Source organism: Bos taurus, chromosome 25, assembly GCF_002263795.3.
Source record: "Bos taurus isolate L1 Dominette 01449 registration number 42190680 breed Hereford chromosome 25, ARS-UCD2.0, whole genome shotgun sequence".
Taxonomy (NCBI): Eukaryota; Metazoa; Chordata; class Mammalia; order Artiodactyla; family Bovidae; genus Bos; species Bos taurus.
Genome location: NC_037352.1, coordinates 21,822,246 through 21,843,265, shown reverse-complemented (window position 1 = coordinate 21,843,265; position 21,020 = coordinate 21,822,246). Strand labels below are relative to the sequence as shown.

The 21,020-nt window shown below is 45.1% G+C and overlaps 1 protein-coding gene across 3 annotated transcripts in view; it reads right to left on the bottom strand.

The window, feature by feature from the left end:
* The window catches only part of PRKCB (protein kinase C beta), a 375,621-nt gene that overhangs the window by 37,672 nt on the left and 316,929 nt on the right, over nucleotides 1–21,020 (bottom strand). For all 3 annotated transcript variants that reach the window (XM_005224690.5, NM_174587.1, XM_015460312.3), the window contains 3 exon segments: nucleotides 8,213–8,304; nucleotides 6,347–6,409; nucleotides 782–920 (listed from right to left, as the gene is read on the bottom strand). In XM_005224690.5, the coding sequence (XP_005224747.1) occupies nucleotides 782–920; nucleotides 6,347–6,409; nucleotides 8,213–8,304 (294 nt within the window).

Here is a 21,020-nt window from a genome sequence, read left to right as displayed (position 1 = left end):
AGCTACTTAGTGACAGGGGTCCTCCCATCACCATTGTTACATATGAAGCCTTAACAGTCAAGAAGAGAGGAATTCGAGAATGTCCATTTCCAAGACTCTATGCCAAGCTCGCAGTTCCTTTCCATAAAAATCCAGTAACAGATTGCAGGATGCCACCTTCCTGAGCACCAATTCAGAGGAAAAGGGAGGCTATCATCTGGCACAAATTTTTGTACCATGACACGTTGGGGAAATCCATTCTGCAACTGACCGCTTCCTCTGGGAAGGGAGGGGGAGGCACTAAAATAAATCTTCACACTTTCATTTATATCTTAATCACAGGAAGAAAAAAGCTGAGTCTTTTAGGATTCAGCACAACTACCTCATACCTATGCACACACGGACCCTGTGTCATACATCTGTCCCGGGAATCAATCTCTCTCTCTCTTACTCCTTCTCTGCCTTTCCGTCTCCCCTGAACACACGTTTCAGTGGCATAATTAGGAGGTATCATATGGCCATGAGCCACAGCAGCTTGACGAAGAATCTTACTGATGTGTGGTGGATGGTTCTTTTGAGTTTTATTTAAATTTTCTCCCAAACCTTGATGTATTTTGGGTCTGCGCTTCTGGGATGTGTGCTAAGTTAATTTACATGTGTGATCTCAAAGGAACGATTTAGTCTAGGAGATGGACCAGCCTGAGGTCCTGCTTGTCTGGTACCCCTCGGACCTCTCCCACCTAAGGCTCAGGGAGGACATCAGCACAATGCAGACACGCCTGAGGGGTTGGCGTCAGCTCACCTCGGGGGCGATGTAGTCTGGGGTGCCGCAGAAGGTCTTAGTCGTCACCCCATCCCAGATGTTCTCCTTACACATGCCAAAATCAGCGATCTTGATGTGGCCCTCGGAATCCAGCATCACATTGTCAAGTTTCAGGTCACTGTGGGGACACAGATTCAGGGGCTGAATTAAATGCTATTTCTTTTGAGTCAACCAACATCCACTCACTACAGGCAGAACACTGTACCATGCCTGGTGGGGGCACAGCAGTGAGTACAACCCAGTCCTTACCCTCCAACAGCTTATGATCTGGCAGGGAGACATGAGGGTCTGCAAACCTCTGTGCTTCTCTTTTCCTGCAGCGGCAACTATGCCAAGTGTCTCGGGAGGATGCAATGAGACAGCAACTCTGAGAAGAGCGATCCACAGACAGCTAAATAAAACAGAAGCTTCCTCCATCTGGGCAGAGCATCCACAGAAGTGTCCTTTATCTGGGGGCATCTCTAGAGTTGACCTTTGCAACATCAAGATCCCTTACATTTCATAGGAAGGTTTTATACAAAACTATCATTTAAAAAATATCTCTGAAGAGCATGAAGAAAAAAAAAAACTGATTGAGATCATCTTGTTTACCACCAAGTACCCCAAGCTCCCCTAAGCCAGTTTCTAGGTCATGAACCCAGGGGTTTCTACTGATTTCCAATCAAAAAATATTTGTTGCCCACCTACTTTGTGACAGACACTATGCTTGGAGATAAGTATATTATGAACAAGATAATCAAGCATCTTGCTCTTATTCAGATTAAATTCTAGTAGAGGGATAAAGTCAATTACCAAGTATTCAAATCTACAAGCATGCTTCTTGTAGCTTCTGATGAATGATATGAAGGAAATAAAAAGAATGATGAGGTGGACAGGAACGGGGGGAGGTTACTGTAACAGAGAATCAGGAAGGTGTCACCTTCAAAGAGTGATGCCCTAAACAACACAGGCTCCACTCTCATTCTATTTCATCTGTGTTGATGGGGAGAGTTTGATGTTTGGGGACCCTTGCACATTTCCAGCATATCTGATGACTACAATATCATTACACTTTCCTCCTCCCTTAACACTGATTCCAAAGTCATCACTTGGGTGTTTCAGCACCCATGAGTAGGTATGATCTATGGGCCAGACTTCCTCAATCCCATTAGAAATCCAACTTCCTCAGAGGTTAAGGAATCTACCATTCAATTCAGATCTCTCCCTCAAATCGCCTTTGCTTGCTGGTGGACATCTGTGGCTCCACCTATTCTAGTATCTTGGGGTAAGAACATCCTAATATTTCTTTGAAGAAACAGCTTCCCTGATTCTCAAGCCATATGAAGTTGGTGATGCTGATCTTAACTCCTGCTTCCAGGAGTGGTCATGTGGGCCTGTCCTGGCCAGTGGAAATACTCCATCCTGCTAGTCACAGTGGATCACGGTTTCTGGTCACAGTTTAGGAAGAGCCATGTAACCCCATATAAGCTGATCAAAGTCTTTGAACATTAACATCAGCCCCAACATTTTTGCTGGCACCATCAGGAAAAAGATGAACTCTTTTAACATCAGGATTGTTCGGGTGGTAGAAACTAAGTCTAGATGCGCAAGAGGTCACCAGGTAGAGAAAACAAAGCTACTATAGATATAGCAGAACTCAGAGGGAGCGAATAAATGCTCATAACATCATTTGAGCCTCAGTCCTAGACTTTTCAGTTATGTCAGCCATGCTGCTGCTGCTGCTAAGTCGCTTCAGTTGTGTCCGACTCTGTGCGACCCCATCGATGGCAGCCCACCAGGTTCCCCCATCCCTGGGATTTTCCAGGCAAGAGTACTGGAGTGGGGTGCCACAGACTTCTCCAATGTCAGCCATAACACGCCTCTTTTAACGAAAGTTCATTTCAATCGAGTTGCTGTCATAATTTTCTACTAAAAGAATACAACCTGAAAATATATCTTGGCATCTCCTATCTGTGTCTGTGAGGTCTCTTCATCCAAGGGGAAGCCCATTTGCACTCCACTGTTTACCAACAGAAGCAACATCCTAGGATCTCTAGTGCTGTCCATGGTACTACCCACATCCAACCTTCATGCTTCTCTACAAGCCACAGTGGTCTCTGAAGGCCAGCTTAGAACTTAGAAAAGCTAGACTCGGAAGCAATAAACATACCACGTCTGCATGTGATTTGATTAACAGAGACCCATGACATTTCCTTCAGCCTGACCACATGCCCCTAAACAGGCAGTTGGGGCAACCCCAAAAGTGATGACATCTCCGTCTATTATAGAAAAGGAGCTTCAAGTGCTAAGAGCCAGCAGGTCATGGGGCTGGAGCAAGCTGTCACATAATAATGTTTTGATAGTCCACTCCATTCTTTTGTTTAATGTAATGAATCCTCATCTATGCTTCTAAAGGGGGCTGGCCAGATGTCTTCATGTTTACAATTCCATCAAGAGCAAAATCAATACACGTTCCAAGGATGGCGATCTATAAATCAGACACTAAGTTTGGAAGTCTTTCATCTTCCCCTCGCCCGACATCTCTAGCCACGGTCCTCAGAGAGGACAGATCTACTATGAGTCCTCATCCTCTTTACTTAAAAGCTGTTAAAATAACCAGAGATCCAAATGAAGAAGAAGGACATTTATAACATTTAAAAAGACTTTGTGTGCGTGTGCTCAGTCGCTCAGTCATGTATGACTCCTTGCGACCCTTTGGACTGTAGCCTGCCAGGCTCCTCAATCCATGGGATTCTCCAGGCAATAATACTGGAGTGGGTAGCCATGCCCTCCTCCAGGGGGTCTTCTCAAACCAGAGATCGAACCCGTGTCTTCTGCACTGCAGGTGGATTCTTTACACGCTGAGCCATCAGGGAAGCCCCTAAAAAGACTCTGCCACCATAAAACCAATCTCTGTGAACTTATAAAACCACTTATCTTCTGTCATGTAAATTTTCTGCAGTTTCCATTTGATTATCAATTGCTGTCTCCACCGAAGTTCTTGATTGTGAGCAACAAAAACCAACTCTGACTATTTCAACCAAAAAAAGGAGTTTTTAGGAAGGAATTGGGGGAGCTCTGAGAATTTCCAAAAAGGCTGGCAAAGCAGACTTGGAGGCTATGCAGCCATGAACAATGACTAACCAGCACAGAAATGACCCAGTGAAGATGCCACTGATGTCACCACTGGGTATAGACATTGTCCCTTGTTCCATGAAGCCCTAATGCTGGACTCGGGGCGCTATTCCTAAGAACCACTTCCTCTCACACCTCTGGAAACTAGACATAGCTGATGACTACATCCACTCTCCATTCTACAGGCTCTGCTTCTTGGTCACTAACTTCCGATTCAACGTCTTCAGTGAATGTGACGAGCATCAGAGCCTGAGTTGTGTGTTTGCTCTTCCTATAGGGAGGCTGCAAAAGTATCTGGTGTGTTAAATCTTTAGAGGAAGCTATGGATTCCATTCCTACCCACAAATGAAAGGGGTTCAGAGGGTGAGTGGCTTAAAAGGATGACAAATATAATGGAGGAGGAAAGGAACAATGTACAGTTAGGAGAAAAAGCTTTGCATTCAGGCACGGTCTAGCACCTAGAATCCTAATCTTTGGATTTTATGACCTAGACCAATGGATCCCAGATTCCAGTCTAGTTCCCTAATATATTGGAAACCTTGCCTTGAATCCCAGCCCTGTTGGCAAGAACTCAAATCATTTCCTGTCCTGGTCCCTTCCTTGGGACTGAGTTTTCTTCCAATAAACTTATAGTCCCTTATTTTATCTTCTCAGCAATGCTTAAGTGCCTGATTCTATTCTGGTGGAAGCCCATCCCATAGAGGAGTCAGGTTCAAATGTCAGCACGTAAGGAGAAAATCGTGTAGAGTGAACAATTACCCATGATCCCCTGTTCTTTGGTTTAACCACCAGCTGAAGTCATCAACTTGAATGTAGGGGTCTTCATGTCATACGGAAGATAATGCGTACCTTTCAACACCAGAATTACATTCAGTATAACAAGATGCTCCCACTATGACAGTCAAAGGGGAAACTGGGGGAATCAGAGGCTTCACGGGTCCCATTTCATGCATACATGGTGACACATGTTCATTGAGGGTGAGCATGGGTAGAATGACTACACTATTTACAGTTGAAATTATTATGATTACTCGCTGTTTCTATTTCTTTACTGAGATCAGGGCTGTGCCAGGTAAAGCCACTCTCCTTCTTGATCTTCATTCCTCTGTTATCAGGAGCACACAGGCAGAGTGGGGACTCGATGCACTCAGGACCTGCTACCTCAAGGAGTGAAAAAAAAGCCCCAGGACTCTGCAGGATTCTGGCAAGGCCCCTCATCTTCCATCCCTCATCCCACCAGGGCCCGCAGCCTCACTTCCACCTTCTGCCTTGAGATCACCAGGCTAGTCTCTTCATGCCTTTTATTTCCATGTCCTTCAGTTGCTTTAGGAAGACCAGGCTTCCGAGGGTCTTCCCTAACTCTTCAGACCCCAATCTCATGCTCTCTGTGGAATGTCAGGCAAGAACCACCACCCAGCCCACATCAGCCCCCTCCCCTACTTGACTTCCCTCCATAGTACTTCTCACTACAGACAGCATTTTTATGATTTACGGGATCTGTCTTCCACCACTGGAATCTGAGCTCTACAAAGGCTGGCCTTTGTCTGTTTTCTTCACAATGCATCCCCCCACCTAGAGTAGAGGCCAGTATATGATATGGTGGGCTTTCAATAAATGTTTATCAAATCAGTGAATCAAATGGACTTTGATGACTCTTCAAGATCTTTTAAAAAGACCCTCACTCGGGGCAAGCATCCTTCAGAAGCCCCATGCCACATGCCAGCCTCCCTTGTGTAACAAACCAGCCCAAGCCTGCACTGGAATGCTTGCATCCATGTGGTATAAGAATTATACACCGTGGACTCACTGACAAATAGCAGCCCCAGGCTCCACAGTCTGCCTTGCATGAGATATAAAGTGGGATGACTCATCCGACTATGATCATACGCTTGCTCCTCCAAAAACGGGCAAATGCCAAGTCCTGAACTTAATCCTGTCTTTCAGGGCAAGCTACTCTGAGATCCATTCCCAAACTGTAGTTACATAGCACAAAAAGAAAGAAAGAAAGTGAGGGAGAGAAACAAGGAAAGAGAAAGAAAGAAAGAGATTTGTTTCACAATAATATGATCCAGCACATTCTGCCAGCCAAGAGTCTTTGCTTGCTCCCCAAATGTGGGGTCCACGGGGAAGAGAAGGATGTGCTGGGTCCCCAGTGGTTAGCCTCCTCCTCTTGGAGCAAATGGTCTCACATATGAGGCTCTGAACAATCTCTGGAGGCAGAGTCCGTCAAGATCTTCTATCATCATACAAAGCTGCCCAAACTTTGCCAGGGCAGTGGGCGATGCTGCCTGGCAGAGCACATGCCCAAGTTAGTACTGGAGGATTCCTCCCCCACCATGGATTCTAATTTTAAAAGCAGTTAAAGAAAGAGGCAGGGAAGGGAGGAGCTGAGGGAGCCGAGAGATGGAAAGTACAGCAGTGTTCGCTTACCGGTAAATGATGCCCTTGCTCTGCAAGAAGAACAGACCGATGGCAATTTCTGCAGCGTAAAATCTGAAATTAAAAAAAAAAAACCACAATGGAGAAATTCAAGGACACCATATGCCCGGCAACTCTCAGAATTCAATACAATATTGAACTGGGCGTAGGGCATGAATGTCTCACCATGGATGGTCAACCACACAGCTCATAAAACAAAGTATGGGAGTCTAGACGGATGAACAGGGTTTAGAGAGCTATGAGGCTGCTTTAAGGACCAAATGGGGTGGGCAGAGGTTCAGCAACTTTTTAGTGGGGAGGAAGCCACAGGATATGATGAACTGGCTAGAGAAGGATTGTTTCAGATGACAACAAGTTAAAATATCTCAATGACAATACCTAACATCTGTTGAAGGCTTACCATTAACCTTGTATCATTTCAGGTTATTATCTGATTAAATCTTTACAATAACCTTATAAGGTAGTGGCTCTGTGGTAAAGAATATGCCTGCCAATGCAAGAGACAGGTTCAATCCCTGGGTTGGGAAGATCCCCTGGAGAAGGAAATGGCAACCCACTCCAGTATTCTTGCCTGGGAAATCCCACAGACAGAGGAGCCAGGTGGGCTACAATCCATGGGGGCACAAAAAAGTCAGACACAACTGAGTGACTCAACAGCAATGAGGTGCTACAATTACCTCCCTGTTCCTCAAATGAGGAAACTGAGGCTTAGTGACAGGAAATACCCTGACCAAGTTACACAGCTAATAAATAGCACAGCCAGAATTGGAAACAGCATCTGGCTGAAGTGTTAGCTTTTCAGTTTCAAAATTTAAGAGAGAGATTTGGGGAGAACCAGAAAGCCCAGTTGTAAAGGTTGGGCAGGGCTTTGGGGAACTCTGTAAAGTGTCCTGACAATGTCTCATATGATAATGGAATAAAGGTCAGTGGTCAATTAGATGTTAGAAGTCCTTTTACTTCTAAGCAGCCCATTAGAATTGTACCAAGACACACAAATGGCATGACCTGGAAGCATGGGAATGGTAACCCGCCCAGAATCAGTGCTCGTGTTCTGGGCAGGGGGGAGGAGAGGGGGCAAGGCTGAGCTGCACGGGCGCCAGGAGGCCTCTGCAAGGACAGGATGGGGCCCTGGGTGAGCCCTAGGGGCTTTCTGGAGGGACAGTAGGAGCCCAACAACCTCCCTAGGAGAGGTTAGCACTGCTGATCCTGTGACTTGCCACACTCCCATTCACCAACCGCAGGGAGACCCAGGATGAAATGTGTGTTCCAGACAAAAGAGACTGGCTGCCTTGTGTGCTGAAGGTGATGGAATGGACTCAGCAGGGGAAACAGATTTCCAAAAATCCAGAGTCAGTCTCCCCACTCCAAGAGCCACAGAGTGTAGTCACTATGCAGCTTGAGCTTTCATCTCCCTGGAATGAGGACAGCTAAGATGGAGCAAGAACGTGAGCAAGGAAGATCTGGGTCAGAACTCTGGGTCTGCCTCACACGAGCTCTGTGACTGTGAGCAAGTCTCTAAAATCTCTGAGCCTGGCACATGGTAAGCTCTCAACCAATATGCGCAAAGGAAAACTCAAAACCTACAACGACACTCCCCAAGGAATTTTTAGGGCTTTCCTTAAGCGCCAGGGGCAAAACGTGGAGGTCAAGAAATAGCTGTGGTTTTCAAGCTTCCAGCTCTTAGCGGGTGTTAAGCAAGAAACAAGTAGCCCATCTCAGCAGAACACCCTCTGTCCCGGCCACGCATTTCTCTTAAAGAAGAAGCCCAAGATATTTAAAATTCTTATTTGGCTAAAAACCCAAAGGAACTAACCACCCACTCATTCATCCCAAGGGAAAAAGCACAGCGCCACTTACACGGCGTGAGGCTCCTTGAACCGGCCCACTTGCTGGATGTGGTACATGAGGTCACCACCATTCACATACTCCATCACGAAGTACAGGCGATCCTGGGAGGAGACAGCAAAGAGCAAAGTCAGCCTTCTGGAGTTTCTTGGGCCCCAGATGGAGAGCAGGTAATAGCTGAGATTTATGATCCAAACCCCCAGGACTCAACGACAGGGCAGGTGCCTTGAGTCCCCAAATGGAGCATTTGTGCCATTGAAAGTACACAAGTGAACACAGGGAGAACGTGACATTTTTTAAAAAATCTTTTTGTTTATTTGGCTGTGCTGGTCTTTAGTTAGTTGTGGCATGCAAACTCTTAGAGGCAGCATGTGGGATCTAGTTCCCCAGTCAGGGATCGAACCCAGGCCCCTCAAATTAAGAGCGCAGAGTCTTAGCCACTGGACCACCAGAAAAGTCTCTGAAATTAAAGAAAAAAAGAGTAACACTGGGCTTCCCTGGTGATTCAGTGGCAAAGAATCCGCTTGCCAGTGCAGGAGATACAAGTTCGATTCATGATCCATGAAGATCCCACATGCCGCAGAGCAACTCAGCCCACGCGCCACAACTACTGAGCCTGTGCTCTACCACCCTGGAGCCGCAACAAGAGAGGCCACCGCAATGAGAAGCTCACACACCGCAACTAGACAGCAGCCCCCACTCACCGCAACCAGGGAAAAGCCCGTGCAGCAGTGAAGACCCAGCACGGTAAAAAAAAAAATAAATAATTAGGAAAAAATTAATAACGCTAAATTTACTCTCGTTTGTCCTGGAAAATACAATCAGCACATCAGCCTTGCGACTTAATGGCCATCATTTCAGAGAAAGCTAATTTTAAGGGTGAAGACCACTAAGTGAACAATCGTATGACAGGTAACAGGCAGCTGTGGGAGCCAGCCTCCACGCCGCGCCGCCTCCGGTGGTTTTCACTGCCGATGCTCACTTCCTGGTGTTGTCCCTTCCCTCTACGAACTGGACTGACTTCTGTAACCAACAGGATACTGTAAAAATCCTGTGTGTGGCTTCCAGACTGGTCATGTTGTGAAATATGTGTTTGGGTTTTATTTATATGTTGAGGTGGTTGGGTTGCCAATTTAAAAGACGGATTTACTGTCAAAAGTCATGAAGTGACTATTGTGCGGGGCTGTTAGACCAGGAGCGGAGTTAGTAGAGAAGTGGTGTGGAGGGCAAAGGGTCCCTATGAAATCAATACAGGATTTCAAGTCTCTCGCCATCCCTTATTGGCTGTGTAACTGCTGTTACTTAACCTCTCAAACCTCCAGCTTTATCTCTGCCATGATTCACCTGTCCTATAGAGTAGATACATATATAAAGCATTCAAACATGAGGACAAGGGGGTGACAGAGGTTGAGATGGTCAGATAGCATCATCAACTCAATGGACATGAGTTTGAACAAACTCCAGAAGGTAGTGAAGGACAGGGAAACCTGGCGTGCTGCAGTCTAGGGGGTTACAAAGAGTCAGACACAATTGAGCAACTGAACAACAACATGATGATGGCCATACAGCAAAGGTTTAATCTACCATTAAAAAACAAAATCTTCCTTACAGTGCACGGAACTTTGTCTTATACATAACAGTCATATGTGCATTTGTCAAATGTATACTGAGTGTACAATAATTAGAATAACAGCCATTCAATAAAGCTACCACCTTGTAAGCATTTGCTATGTGACAAAGCGCTTTATATATTTTATCTCTTTTATCTCTCTAAACAATTCAATGTGACAAGGACTACCATTTCTGGCAGGATTTGAACCTGGGCAGGTTGGTTTCTAAACCTGTAACCTCTTATTATACAGCTTCCTGTGCAAGGTTCTCACCCATACATTGCATGGATGTGTGGGTGTGTTCTTCCGTCTGGGAGCTCTCTGTCCAGGGGAGAAGGGAGGGGATATAGAAATCCAGCCATGTGTCAAAAAAGCTGGCAGACCACAAGGGAGGGGTATGGGTTAATCAATTATTTTTGAACTATCGTAGGACTTTCTCACCCCGACGCTACTTCACCCTCTCAACATCTCTAATGAGAGACAGAATTATCACTTCTGTTCTCAGTGTCCAAGGCATATGAGATTTGCAAAAAGGTCACTTACAAGTTAGTGGCAGAGTGGAGACAGTCAGCCAGAACTGCCGACACCCAGCCCCTGGTTCTTAGGGGTTTTTTTTTTTTGATAGAAAACAAGCCTAAAAATAGCATCTGTCTTTGCTACATGTTTGAAGAGAACCAAAACACTTGCTTTTAAAAATTATTTTTAAAACTAGCAGATGGCATCGGCCACAGAGAGAGAAGTAAGTGAGGGAGAGATTTCAGGAGCTTGCTTTCTGCTTGAAAGAACTCAACTTGCCCCCGCCCCCCAAACTCATTAGTTAGAATCCCAACATCAGGGAGAGAACTCCAGGGTGGATAATGCCATGTTCTGTGGTCTGTTTCTACTTCAAACTGTATGTGGGGCCACCCTGAGATCTGTCGTCTCTGAACTGTATCGAGTGTGGTGTTGGCACACCGGCGCTTCAGCTATTAAACGTTACGGCTGGCATCTTGCTGTCCTTTCATTTTCCGAGCAAATACTTAATGATGCCCACTGTATGCCAGGCTCTCCTACTGCCAGAAATGCTGCTGTGAATGATCCACGGTGCCCGACAATAAGGATTCCCCAGGCAAGTGGGGAGACCAGATAAATTTCCAAATAGCAACGTTTCCTAAATGGGGAGGGAGATAATTTTAGGTGGGCTATGGATGCATATGGTTTTACCTTTATAGTTCTGTGTTTATTTTGATGCGTACTGTGAAAAAAATATTACTAGCACTTGAAGCCCCTGATTTTACAGCTACTGATGTGAAGAGCCGACGCACTGGAAAAGACCCTGATGCTGGGAAAGACTGAGGGCAGAAGGAGAAGGGGGCGACAGAGGATGAGATGGTTGGATGGCCTCATTGACTCAATGGACATGAGTCTGAGCAAACTCCAGGAGATGGTGAAGGACAGGGAGGCCTGGGGTGTGCAGTCTATGGGGTCGCAAAGAGTCAGACATGACTCAGCAACCGAACAGCATCAACAACACTTCTGGCAAGGGAGAGTAAAGTGCATGGAGTTATAAAAGGAGAGTCAAGCAAGGCAGGGTGGGGCCAGCCACCCAAACTTCAGTCTTCTCACTTTAAGATCTTTACAGAGTATATCATCTAACTCATTTACTAAAAGTTACTTATTTTAAAATATTTTTTCATTAACTCACCTTTTTTTTTTCACTTAAACACAGTTACTTAAAAATTTTAAAACTTCATATCAAATTCACAAATGGAGAGTCACTGTTTCCTCTGTAAAAAAAATAAATGCCTACCTGGACTCTGTTGACTCTACACTATAACCAGTCTGCTTTTGGTACATCAATCCCTTAAATGCCTTATTTTAGAAACAAACGTCCCTGTACCACCAAGTTCATCTCCCACTCCAGAGCAAGGAAGATTCATTTTGGAAAACACTGCCAAGGGCAACCTAGAGCCCATCCTGAGCAGGGAAGTGAACTTTTTAGAACTTTAACTGAACATTTATTTTTGTTAAGTCACAGTATCAGGAGTTAAAGGAACAAAATTGGTAAGATGCAGGTCTTGCCTTCAGAGAATTCAGAATCTTGGTTAAGACAAATACATGACTAACTCAAGCCATCATCTCAAGTACGATGTGTTCAGAGAAACTGCACGACAGGTAGAGAGAGCGAGCTCTGGGGACTTCGGCTCATGAAATGGCCTTCAACCAACACCTCCAATTCTAGCATAATTATTTCCCCCCCATAGATAGTTTGCACAGTTGTGTGATCCAATGGGCTGAAGCCCACCAGGCTCCTCTGTCCAGGGAATCCTCCAGGCAAAAAACCCAGAATTGGTAGCCATTCCCTTCTTCAGGGGATCTGCCCAACTCAGGGATTGAACCTGGGTATCCTACATTTTAGGCAGATTCTTTACCATCTGAGCCACCTGGGAAGCCCATTCCACCCCCCCACCGCCCCGCACCCCCCCCAATAATGCCCTAATATTTGACTTTGTTCTCCTACTGTTTCTATAAAATTATTCCAAAGTTTTAAAGATCTTTCTCCTAGTCACGTGCAGTAGGTTTGGATCAGGACCTATCTGCTGGCCTCTCCTACGTGGACATTAGAAAGTATGTACTGAGTCTGGACTCCAAGTCCAGCTTGGCTCCTGCTACTTGCTCTGTTTTCCAAAGAGGACTTGTCACAGCTCAAAACATCAACTCTCACTGCTCTAGGCTGATGAATCTTGACTTCGGTTTCTACCCTCTCCCTTTCTCCTGAGCTCCAGTCAGCTCCAGCTGGCTACAGGACGTTTCTACGTGGGTGTTCCACCGTCAACTCCAATTAAAGGCTCCGAAAGGCAAGCTCACCATCTTTCCCCTCAAACTAGCCAGTCTGCTCAACTTTCAAAGTGTTCCTCCCTAATTGTCCTCGTTATTGTGGTGATTCTTCATTTACACACTGCCCTTGTCCCTGAAGCGTGAAACGACTCCAGTTAATTTTAAATTTCCTTTCCCCATGACCTCTCATGTTCAATCAGTAAATAAATTAAATATCTGTCTGTCACTGCAGCGTGCAAAATGGTTGGGTAGCATTTCTCAAATTTGGCGTGTGAGTATGAGGATGATGACGAGGGACTTCCCCGGTGGTCCCGCGATTAAGACTCCACGCTCCCAATGCAGGGGGCCTGGTGGGGAAACTAGATACCACATGCCATAACTCACACCCAGGGCAGCCAAATAAAAAATAAAATCATGGTTGGACTGCATGTGCAGAGTTCACCAGGGGGGTCATGGAAAGGGCAGGGCATTTAAAGAGATAATCACTGTTCCTCTAAGTCAGCTGAAAGTGGGATGTGACATGAGGCCCATGTAACTGCCAGGAGGACACCTGACACTTTTCATAAGGTACCCCGGACAGAGAAAGTCAGCAACGTGAGCAACTCTAAGCATGTACCCTCTCTAAGGCGAGTTGCAGTAAGTGTTAATCTATTTAATGATCTGGAGTGATTTTCCAAAGCTGGTCAGTGAATCAATCTTGCCTGTAAACTGTTCTCTTACTGTAGAGATCCATCTGTTTCTCTCAAGAAGCTGTGCAGTTAAGGGCTCTAGCTGTGGCATGAGCTTGTTTTGAGTGCAAGTCCTAGAGATCCTGCTTACTCTGACATCTTACATTAGTTACTTAAACTTCCTCTGCCTCCTTGAAGGGACAGGAACAGCTTCTCCTCCAAACAGTTTGCAAAGATGTAACAGATGATGCACACGGAGTCCATGCAAACTGGTGGAGCCTCATTCATATGAGGGTGTGACACCTTATTTCCTCTGTATTCTGTAGCCTAAGAATCACTATCATAATCATGCAATCTGATGCTCCTCTAACTGTATTTTCAGCTTTCTAAGCTTTGCCCTTCCACATAGAAAGCAAAGTTCTCAAGTTCAGTTCAGTCGCTCAGTTGTGTCCGACTCTTTGTGACCCCATGGACTGGGGCTAGGGCCATCTCTCTTCTTCCTTGGAATTCTATGGACCTTTGATTACTGAATGAATACACAAAGGTCACCATCAAGAGGGTAGAGAAGCAGGCTGTGTCCATTCCTACCCACCCCAGCTCTGTATGCCTGGGTTGTATTCCTGGATCCTTTCCTGCACTCAAGATTCTTAGATGGCTTTAGCTGCCTAAGGCCCAGACACCTATCTCTCCGGTTTCCTCTCTTTGGAGACACTGAACACCCTATTTGTACTGTTAGCAGCAGGCTATGTCCTGCTCCAACCCAATTGATCTCCTTGGCCTCAAGATGCTGTCTCCCACCTGACAAGAGCACCAACTATTCCTTCCCTGTAGATACAACTCCTTCTTAAAGTTTCCTACTGAACTAGTAGTCAATTACTAGGTGATTGGACTAGGAATAAAGCAACTGACCTATGCTGAACCAATCAGATTCTCTTTCCTGAGTTTGAATTGGAATGTGGGAATTTGGCGGATAGGCAAACAGGGGCTATGGAAGCCATGTTACCATGATCAGGGAAAAACAAAGAAAGCGCGGAGAAAGAAACAGATTTAGTCTAGAAAGCCTTGAAGTTCTAGATCTTCATGAGGCTCAGGTTCTGCCTTTCGGTCGTTTCTTTCCAATATTTTCTTTTTTAACAGCTAATTTGAAAGAAGGGTATTCTATTTCCTGCAACTCAACCATAGAGACTACTGCCAAGAGCTTCCTACGGCAACACCCTTACATTTAACCATATCCTTGGATACCGGTGCCAACCCAAACTTGACCCCAAATTACAAGGACCCCTTAGACACTCTCCGTGCTCAATGGACATGTCACCGGGGGCCAGCTCTACAAGCGGAATCATTCTCATCCCCTTCCCTGTCCCTTTTTGCATTCTGGGTTGACGTCCCTCCCAGCATGCCTTGCAACTGAGTTCTTGCTGGGCCACGACAGCAAATTTGGGGAGGAAGTAACTTCTGTCCTTCAATGACTCATGAAATCTAATTCTATTTAAAAAAAAAAAAAAGAAGTGCATATGTTCAATTGAAAAGAAAACATTTAAAATAGATGTTTTGCTAAGGAGACTCAACTGCCTGTGCCCACTGGCAGTTGGGAAATTGCATGAATGTGCCGGGCTGACAACTGTCCCTGGGAAACACTGCAAAAAGGCTGGAGGAAAACGCAATCCTTTTGTGCCTAGGCAGCCAGGTGCCCCTACAGCACAGCTCAAAGGGGTAGCCTCATTTATTATTTGTTCTGCACTTTGTATATCATCTCTTTTAATCTTCACTTCTTACGTCACTTTAAAGATGATGAAACCAATATTCAGATCTGTTAAGTGAATTCCTGGAGGTCACACAGCCAGGAATCTCAGACCTAGATTTATTTGACTGAGAAGCTCCTACTTATCCCTTTGTACTTCTAGAAAAATTGGCCTAAACCCCATTCTCCTAAGACCAGTTCCTCTAATGAGCAATTCACTGAAAATTCAACCCCCTTCTGATGGCTTTTGCATCTGTGTGTTAATGCTGAAGCTGAAGCTCCAACACTGTGGCCACCTGATCCAAAGAGCCAACTCACTGGAAAAGACCCTGGTACTGGGAAAGACTGAAGGCAGGAGGAGAAGGGGAAGACAGAGGATGAGATGGTGGGATGGCATCGCTAACTCAATGGACAAGAGTTTGAGCAAGCTCCAGAAGATGGTGAAGGATAGGGAAGCCTGGCACGCTATAGTCCATGGGATTGCAAAGATTCGGACATGACTTAGCGAGTGAACAACAATTTCAGTATTAACTTTTGCCACCTTGTGGTACATTCAACACTTTTAAGGTATTTTATCACAGACTCTCCTGAAATAATATAAATTCAAAATGAAGACAATTACCCACAGGCACCTCCCTAAATCAAATAAATGTTTTGATTTGTCTATATCTCTGATTCTTTTCCATGTGCAAATCCAATTTTAACACATTTAGAACAATCTCTTAAATAGAATTTGATATCTTACATCTTCTGTTAAATTGAGCCATGCATATTTTTCAAGGATTTAAAAAATCCAGTTGTCTAAGAATACTTCTGATGTAACTTTGCTTTTCTAAACAAGTTTTTTGAAATTAAATTTGCATCATTTTAAGGATGACAAAAACTGTTTCATACATTGGTGGGGAGTCTTTTTCCCTTTTATCTATTCTGACCAGCATCAAGATTCTTTTTCTTTTATTAAGAAGCTTTTATCTTCCAAATTCTAAGTCTGTAGCAAGAAAAACATATCAAGTCTGCAGCATGCTATACTAGATCTGTCATTTTTTTTTTAAGGTAGCTGATTCATAAAGGAATTCTGGGTCACAAGATACAAAATGACACTCCATTCAGGCTACACTGGCCTGGTCGCTGCTCCTCAAACACGCCAAGCATGTCCCTGCCTGGGGCGTTTACACTCATTCTTCCTGCTGTCTAGAACACTTTGCCCTGAGATATCCACATGCCTAGCTCCCTCATTTGCTCTGGTCTCTGCTCAAATGTCATCCTTATCAGAAACACCGCCCCTGATCATCCAATCAAAAATAGCATCTCTGTCTTCATCCATCATCTCTTGCCCCCTTATTTTTTGTTATTATTGTTTATTATCTGTCTCCCCCACTCAGATGTAAATTCCAAAGGAATGGGGGACTTTTATCTCTTCTGTTCATGGATGCATCCTCCCAGTGGTGCAGCTGGGTCCTGACACATTTATGTCAACAAATAAATACTTGTTGACAGAATCAATAAGCATTAGTACTGTCTGCAGACTGGCAGTAATGATCTGACTTCCAGGGCTGCTGGCTTTAGGGATATTGTCTACTCCAGCTCAGGCTCCACCTCCAGAGCACCAATCTGGGATCAGGGGAGATGTAATTCCAGAAGGTGATGACAACCACTTTCCTGGGCTTTCCTGCTCACCTGAGCTGGGCTAATAGTCCTCTGTCTCATCTTTATGCACGGCTCCCTAAATCTGAAAATCACTCGGACCATAAAGTCTTTCCAATCATCATAATATCCTTGTGAGACAAGTGGGTGATGCTTTCCTAGTGAAATGAACACCTGAAGGGGCATTAGGTCACCTGCCACTTACCGATAGTGTCAAAAATCAAAGTGTTAGTCACTCAGTCATGTCCGACTCTCTGTGACCCCATGGATGGAAGCCCAGGCTCCTCTGTCTACGGAAGAATACTAGAGTGGGTTGCATTCCCTTCTCCAGGGGATCTTCCCGACCCAGGGGTCAAACCCAGGTCGTCTGCATTGCAGGCAGATTCTTTACCATCTGAGCCACCATGGAAACTAATGTCACTTACGGTGTAACCTGAGCCATTGCAAATTTCTGAGGGTTGGCTTCCTTTGAGGAAGCGTGAACAGTAGTATGTGCTTATGGTGTCTTTGTTAAAATCAGACATGATCATGACAGTGAAGACAATTTATAAGCTAGAAAAAGGAATCTGGACGTAAGACAGAAGCAAGCTAGCAAGGCTTCGAGGTTGAGGGTTCTAGAGTCTTACAGAGCAGATCCCAGCCTCCCATCCCCTTTTCACAGATGAGGGCACTGTGGATGACAACTGGGATTGCCATTCCCCTGCTCCCACATGGCATTGCTCAAGTTACTTCTCAGAATACCAGCATCCTTATCTCAACACTGGGGGCAGTTCCAGGGCTCACCCAGGGTGGTGTCGGAGGATAAAATGAGAGGTTATCTGTAGAGTGTTGAGTACACAGTATGACACTCACTGAACACTAACGCCAGCTGCCGCTTTTTATTGTTTTTGTCTGTTAGGGCCATTTTGGTAGCAACTCAATATAATCTATTAGAAAACACTTGGGTTCTGGGTTCAGCAGTGCTGTGTCGAGGGCAAACTACCCTCCATGTCCCAGATCTTCAATCCTTTCTTTTTCAAGGTGGGATGTCAGATAAATCCTTTCACCACACAATTCTTTGTGAGGCTGGAATGAAGCAGAGTATTCACTGGCCCACATGATGGCAGATGCTCAGATGGGAGTCAGGTCCACTCCAGGGAGTGGGGGTGGAAAGTGGAGGGATGCAGGGAGCAGGGGTGGAAAGTGGAGGGATGCAGCAGGGGTGATATTTTACGGAGCAGGTGAGGGATGTGACTGGGCCCCCGCTAGAGCCCAGAGACAGGCTGGCTGCTGGCAGTTCCGCCCCAGGCGAGTCAGAAGAGGTGGGAATCGGGGAACATGCACTCAGAAGACCTCACCGTGTAGTGATGAAGTGTAAAGCCCCTTGGAGCCTGGCTGCCTGGCTTCCAATCCTGGCCCTGAAATGTACGAGCTATTATGTATGGCTTCAATGCCCTCATCTGTGAAATGGAGGTGATGCTGGGACCCATCCGGGGGCCATCATTCATGTGGCTTAAGATGGCTGGACCTGTGTGTCATGTATTGTAGGCATTATTCTTGTTGTTTAGTCTCTAGGTCAAGTCCAACATTTCTGCGACCCCATAGACTGTAGCCTGCCAAGCTCCTCTGCCCAGGGGATTTCCCAAGCAAGAATACTGGAGTGGGTTGCCATTTCCTTCTCCAGAGCATCTTCCAGCCCAGGGATCAAACCCGAGTCTCCTGCTTGGCAGGCAGATTTTTTTTTTTTTTTAACCACTGAGCCACCAAGGAAGCCCTACTGCATTATCAAATATCTGAAATAACTTATATGCAGAGTACATCATGAGAAATGCTGGGCTGGAAGAAGCACAAGCTGGAATCAAGACTGCCAGGAGAAATATCAATAACCTCAGATACGCTGACAACACCACCCTTATGGCAGAAAGTGAAGAGGAATTAAAAAGCCTCATGATGAAAGTGAAAGAGGAGAGTGAAAAAGTTGGCTTAAAGCTCAACATTCAGAAAACAAAGATCATGGCATCCGGTCCCATCACTTCATGGGAAATAGATGGGGAAACAGTGGAAATAGTGTCAGACTTTATTTTTCTGGGCTCCAAAATCACTGCAGATGGTGACTGAAGCCGTGAAATTAAAAGACACTTACTCCTTGGAAGGAAAGTTATGACCAACCTAGATAGCATATTAAAGAGCAGAGACATTACTTTGCCAACAAAGGTCTGTCTAGTCAAGGCCATGGTTTTTCCAGTAGTCATGTATGGATGTGAGAGTTGGACTGTGAAGAAAGCTGAGAGCCGAAGAAATGATGCTTTTGAACTGTGGTGTTGGAGAAGACTCTTGAGAGTCCCTTGGACTGCAAAGAGATCCAACCAGTCCATTCTAAAGGAGATCAGTCCTGGGTGTTCTTTGGAAGGAATGATGCTAAAGCTGAAACTCCAGCACTTTGGCCACCTCATGCGAAGAGTTGACTCATTGGAAAAGACCCTGATGCTGGGAGGGATTGAGGGCAGGAGGAGAAGGGGACGACAGAGGATGAGATGGCTGGATGGCATCACCGACTCAATGGATGTGGGTCTGGGTGAACTCCGGGAGTTGGTGATGGACAGGGAGGCCTGGCATGCTGCAATTCATGGGGTCACAAAGAGTTGGACACGACTGAGCGACTGAACTGAACTGAACTGAAACTTAAAATACAAGTGCTTAGCCAAAGGAAAAAGTAAACAAAAACATTTCAATGGGGGCCTTTCACTCAGTGATGTGGTGTTGGATGTGAGATAGGAGAAGTCTTGGCTTTCCTCTCAGCTGACCCTGCTCAGCCCCCAAGGGCCTCACACTCAGCTGGCAGGAAGTGCATCTCCCTGAGCCAGGCATAACTCTGCTACTTAAAGTTAAGTACTTTTGTTTGTTTGTTTTGTTTTTTAAAATTTTGGCCACCACATGAGGCATGTGAGAAGTTACATATTTTTCCTGCAAATACAGATGGGATAACAATTTCATCTGATCCTCACCAACCGGAAAGCAACCAGTTCCATCCCCAGCCTTGCTGGATGGGGTCAGTTTTCAAGAGGAGGCCTTTCTCCCCACACAAGACTCGAATCCACTCAATTCTCTTGGCTGTTACTCTCTCTTCCCTGGCAGGTGACGGCTCGTGGATATCGTGGAGGGGACCCAAGATGTTGTGCTGTTTCCATGCACGCCCAGGCCCTACTCCCCAGTTCCAGAAAGCATACTGAAATTCAAGACTCAACGTTAAAAGAAGAGCCTCAAATCCACTGTATCATGTTTAAAACAGTAAATTACAAATGAAGATACTTTACTTAATGAGTATTAACAACCAACGACCAATTTCCCCTAATCTCAACACATCCAACTGAAATTGAAAGCTTTTGCTCCAAGATAGCCCAGACTCTTCCTTGAGAACAAGGTCTCCTTCTTAGTGTATTTACCACTGAAACTGTCCTTCATCTGGTGATCTCCATGAGTCAATGTAGGAATGGCCAAAGGAAAAAAGAGAAGATGTGGGAATGAGGGAATCTAGAGGTCTAAGGGTCTAGTCGTGACTTGAATACCTGCAGGCTTTCACTCCCCAAGGTAACATTAGAGATTTGAACTTGTAAGAAGTATGTCCTTCTCCATCTCTGCCAAGTCTCGTGTGATGTGAATTGTTGCTCACTTAACATTTTTCTTTACAAAAACTCTATTAAGCAAACTTTAGTTACTTTTGGGGCATAACAGTGAACCAATTCATGAAAACTGTCAAGTAAGAGAAAAGCCTCATCTATCTATCCTGATTTCTAGATGAACTGTACCACCAGGGGACAAAGAAACAGGTGAGGGAAGTCTCTCTTTATAAAAGCATCCAACTAATAAAGAAAAAGAAATGATAGAATTAGGAAATCACCACCTCACAGTCCTTTATGAATTCATGGACCCAGACACAGAGCATCTCTCATTGCCAACATACAAAAAGAGGGGCAACTGGACATTATGTGCCTTTGGATTAAAAAAAAACAAAAAAAAAACAGCCACCTGGTCTTACCAAAGGGATCAAAGTTGAGTCTGGCCAAGCCTCTAGGTTCAGGTACCAATTTTCAAAAAACAGGGGACAGCGGAAACAGATATGCTGGCCCTCAGACAGCAATCAGAAAAATTCAGACTGTGAAAATGTTATGGGTCAGACAGCCCAGGCTCTTTAGCAAGTAAAAGAAAGGATGGAAAGAATGGAGAAGGAAATCATTATATTAAAGACACAGCAAATTTCTACCAAGGGGAAAGAGTAAACTATCTTATCAAGGGATGATAAAACTTAAGTGATAAAACTATAGAGACAGGCAAAGAAGTCAAGCTACCATTTGCGGGGAGAT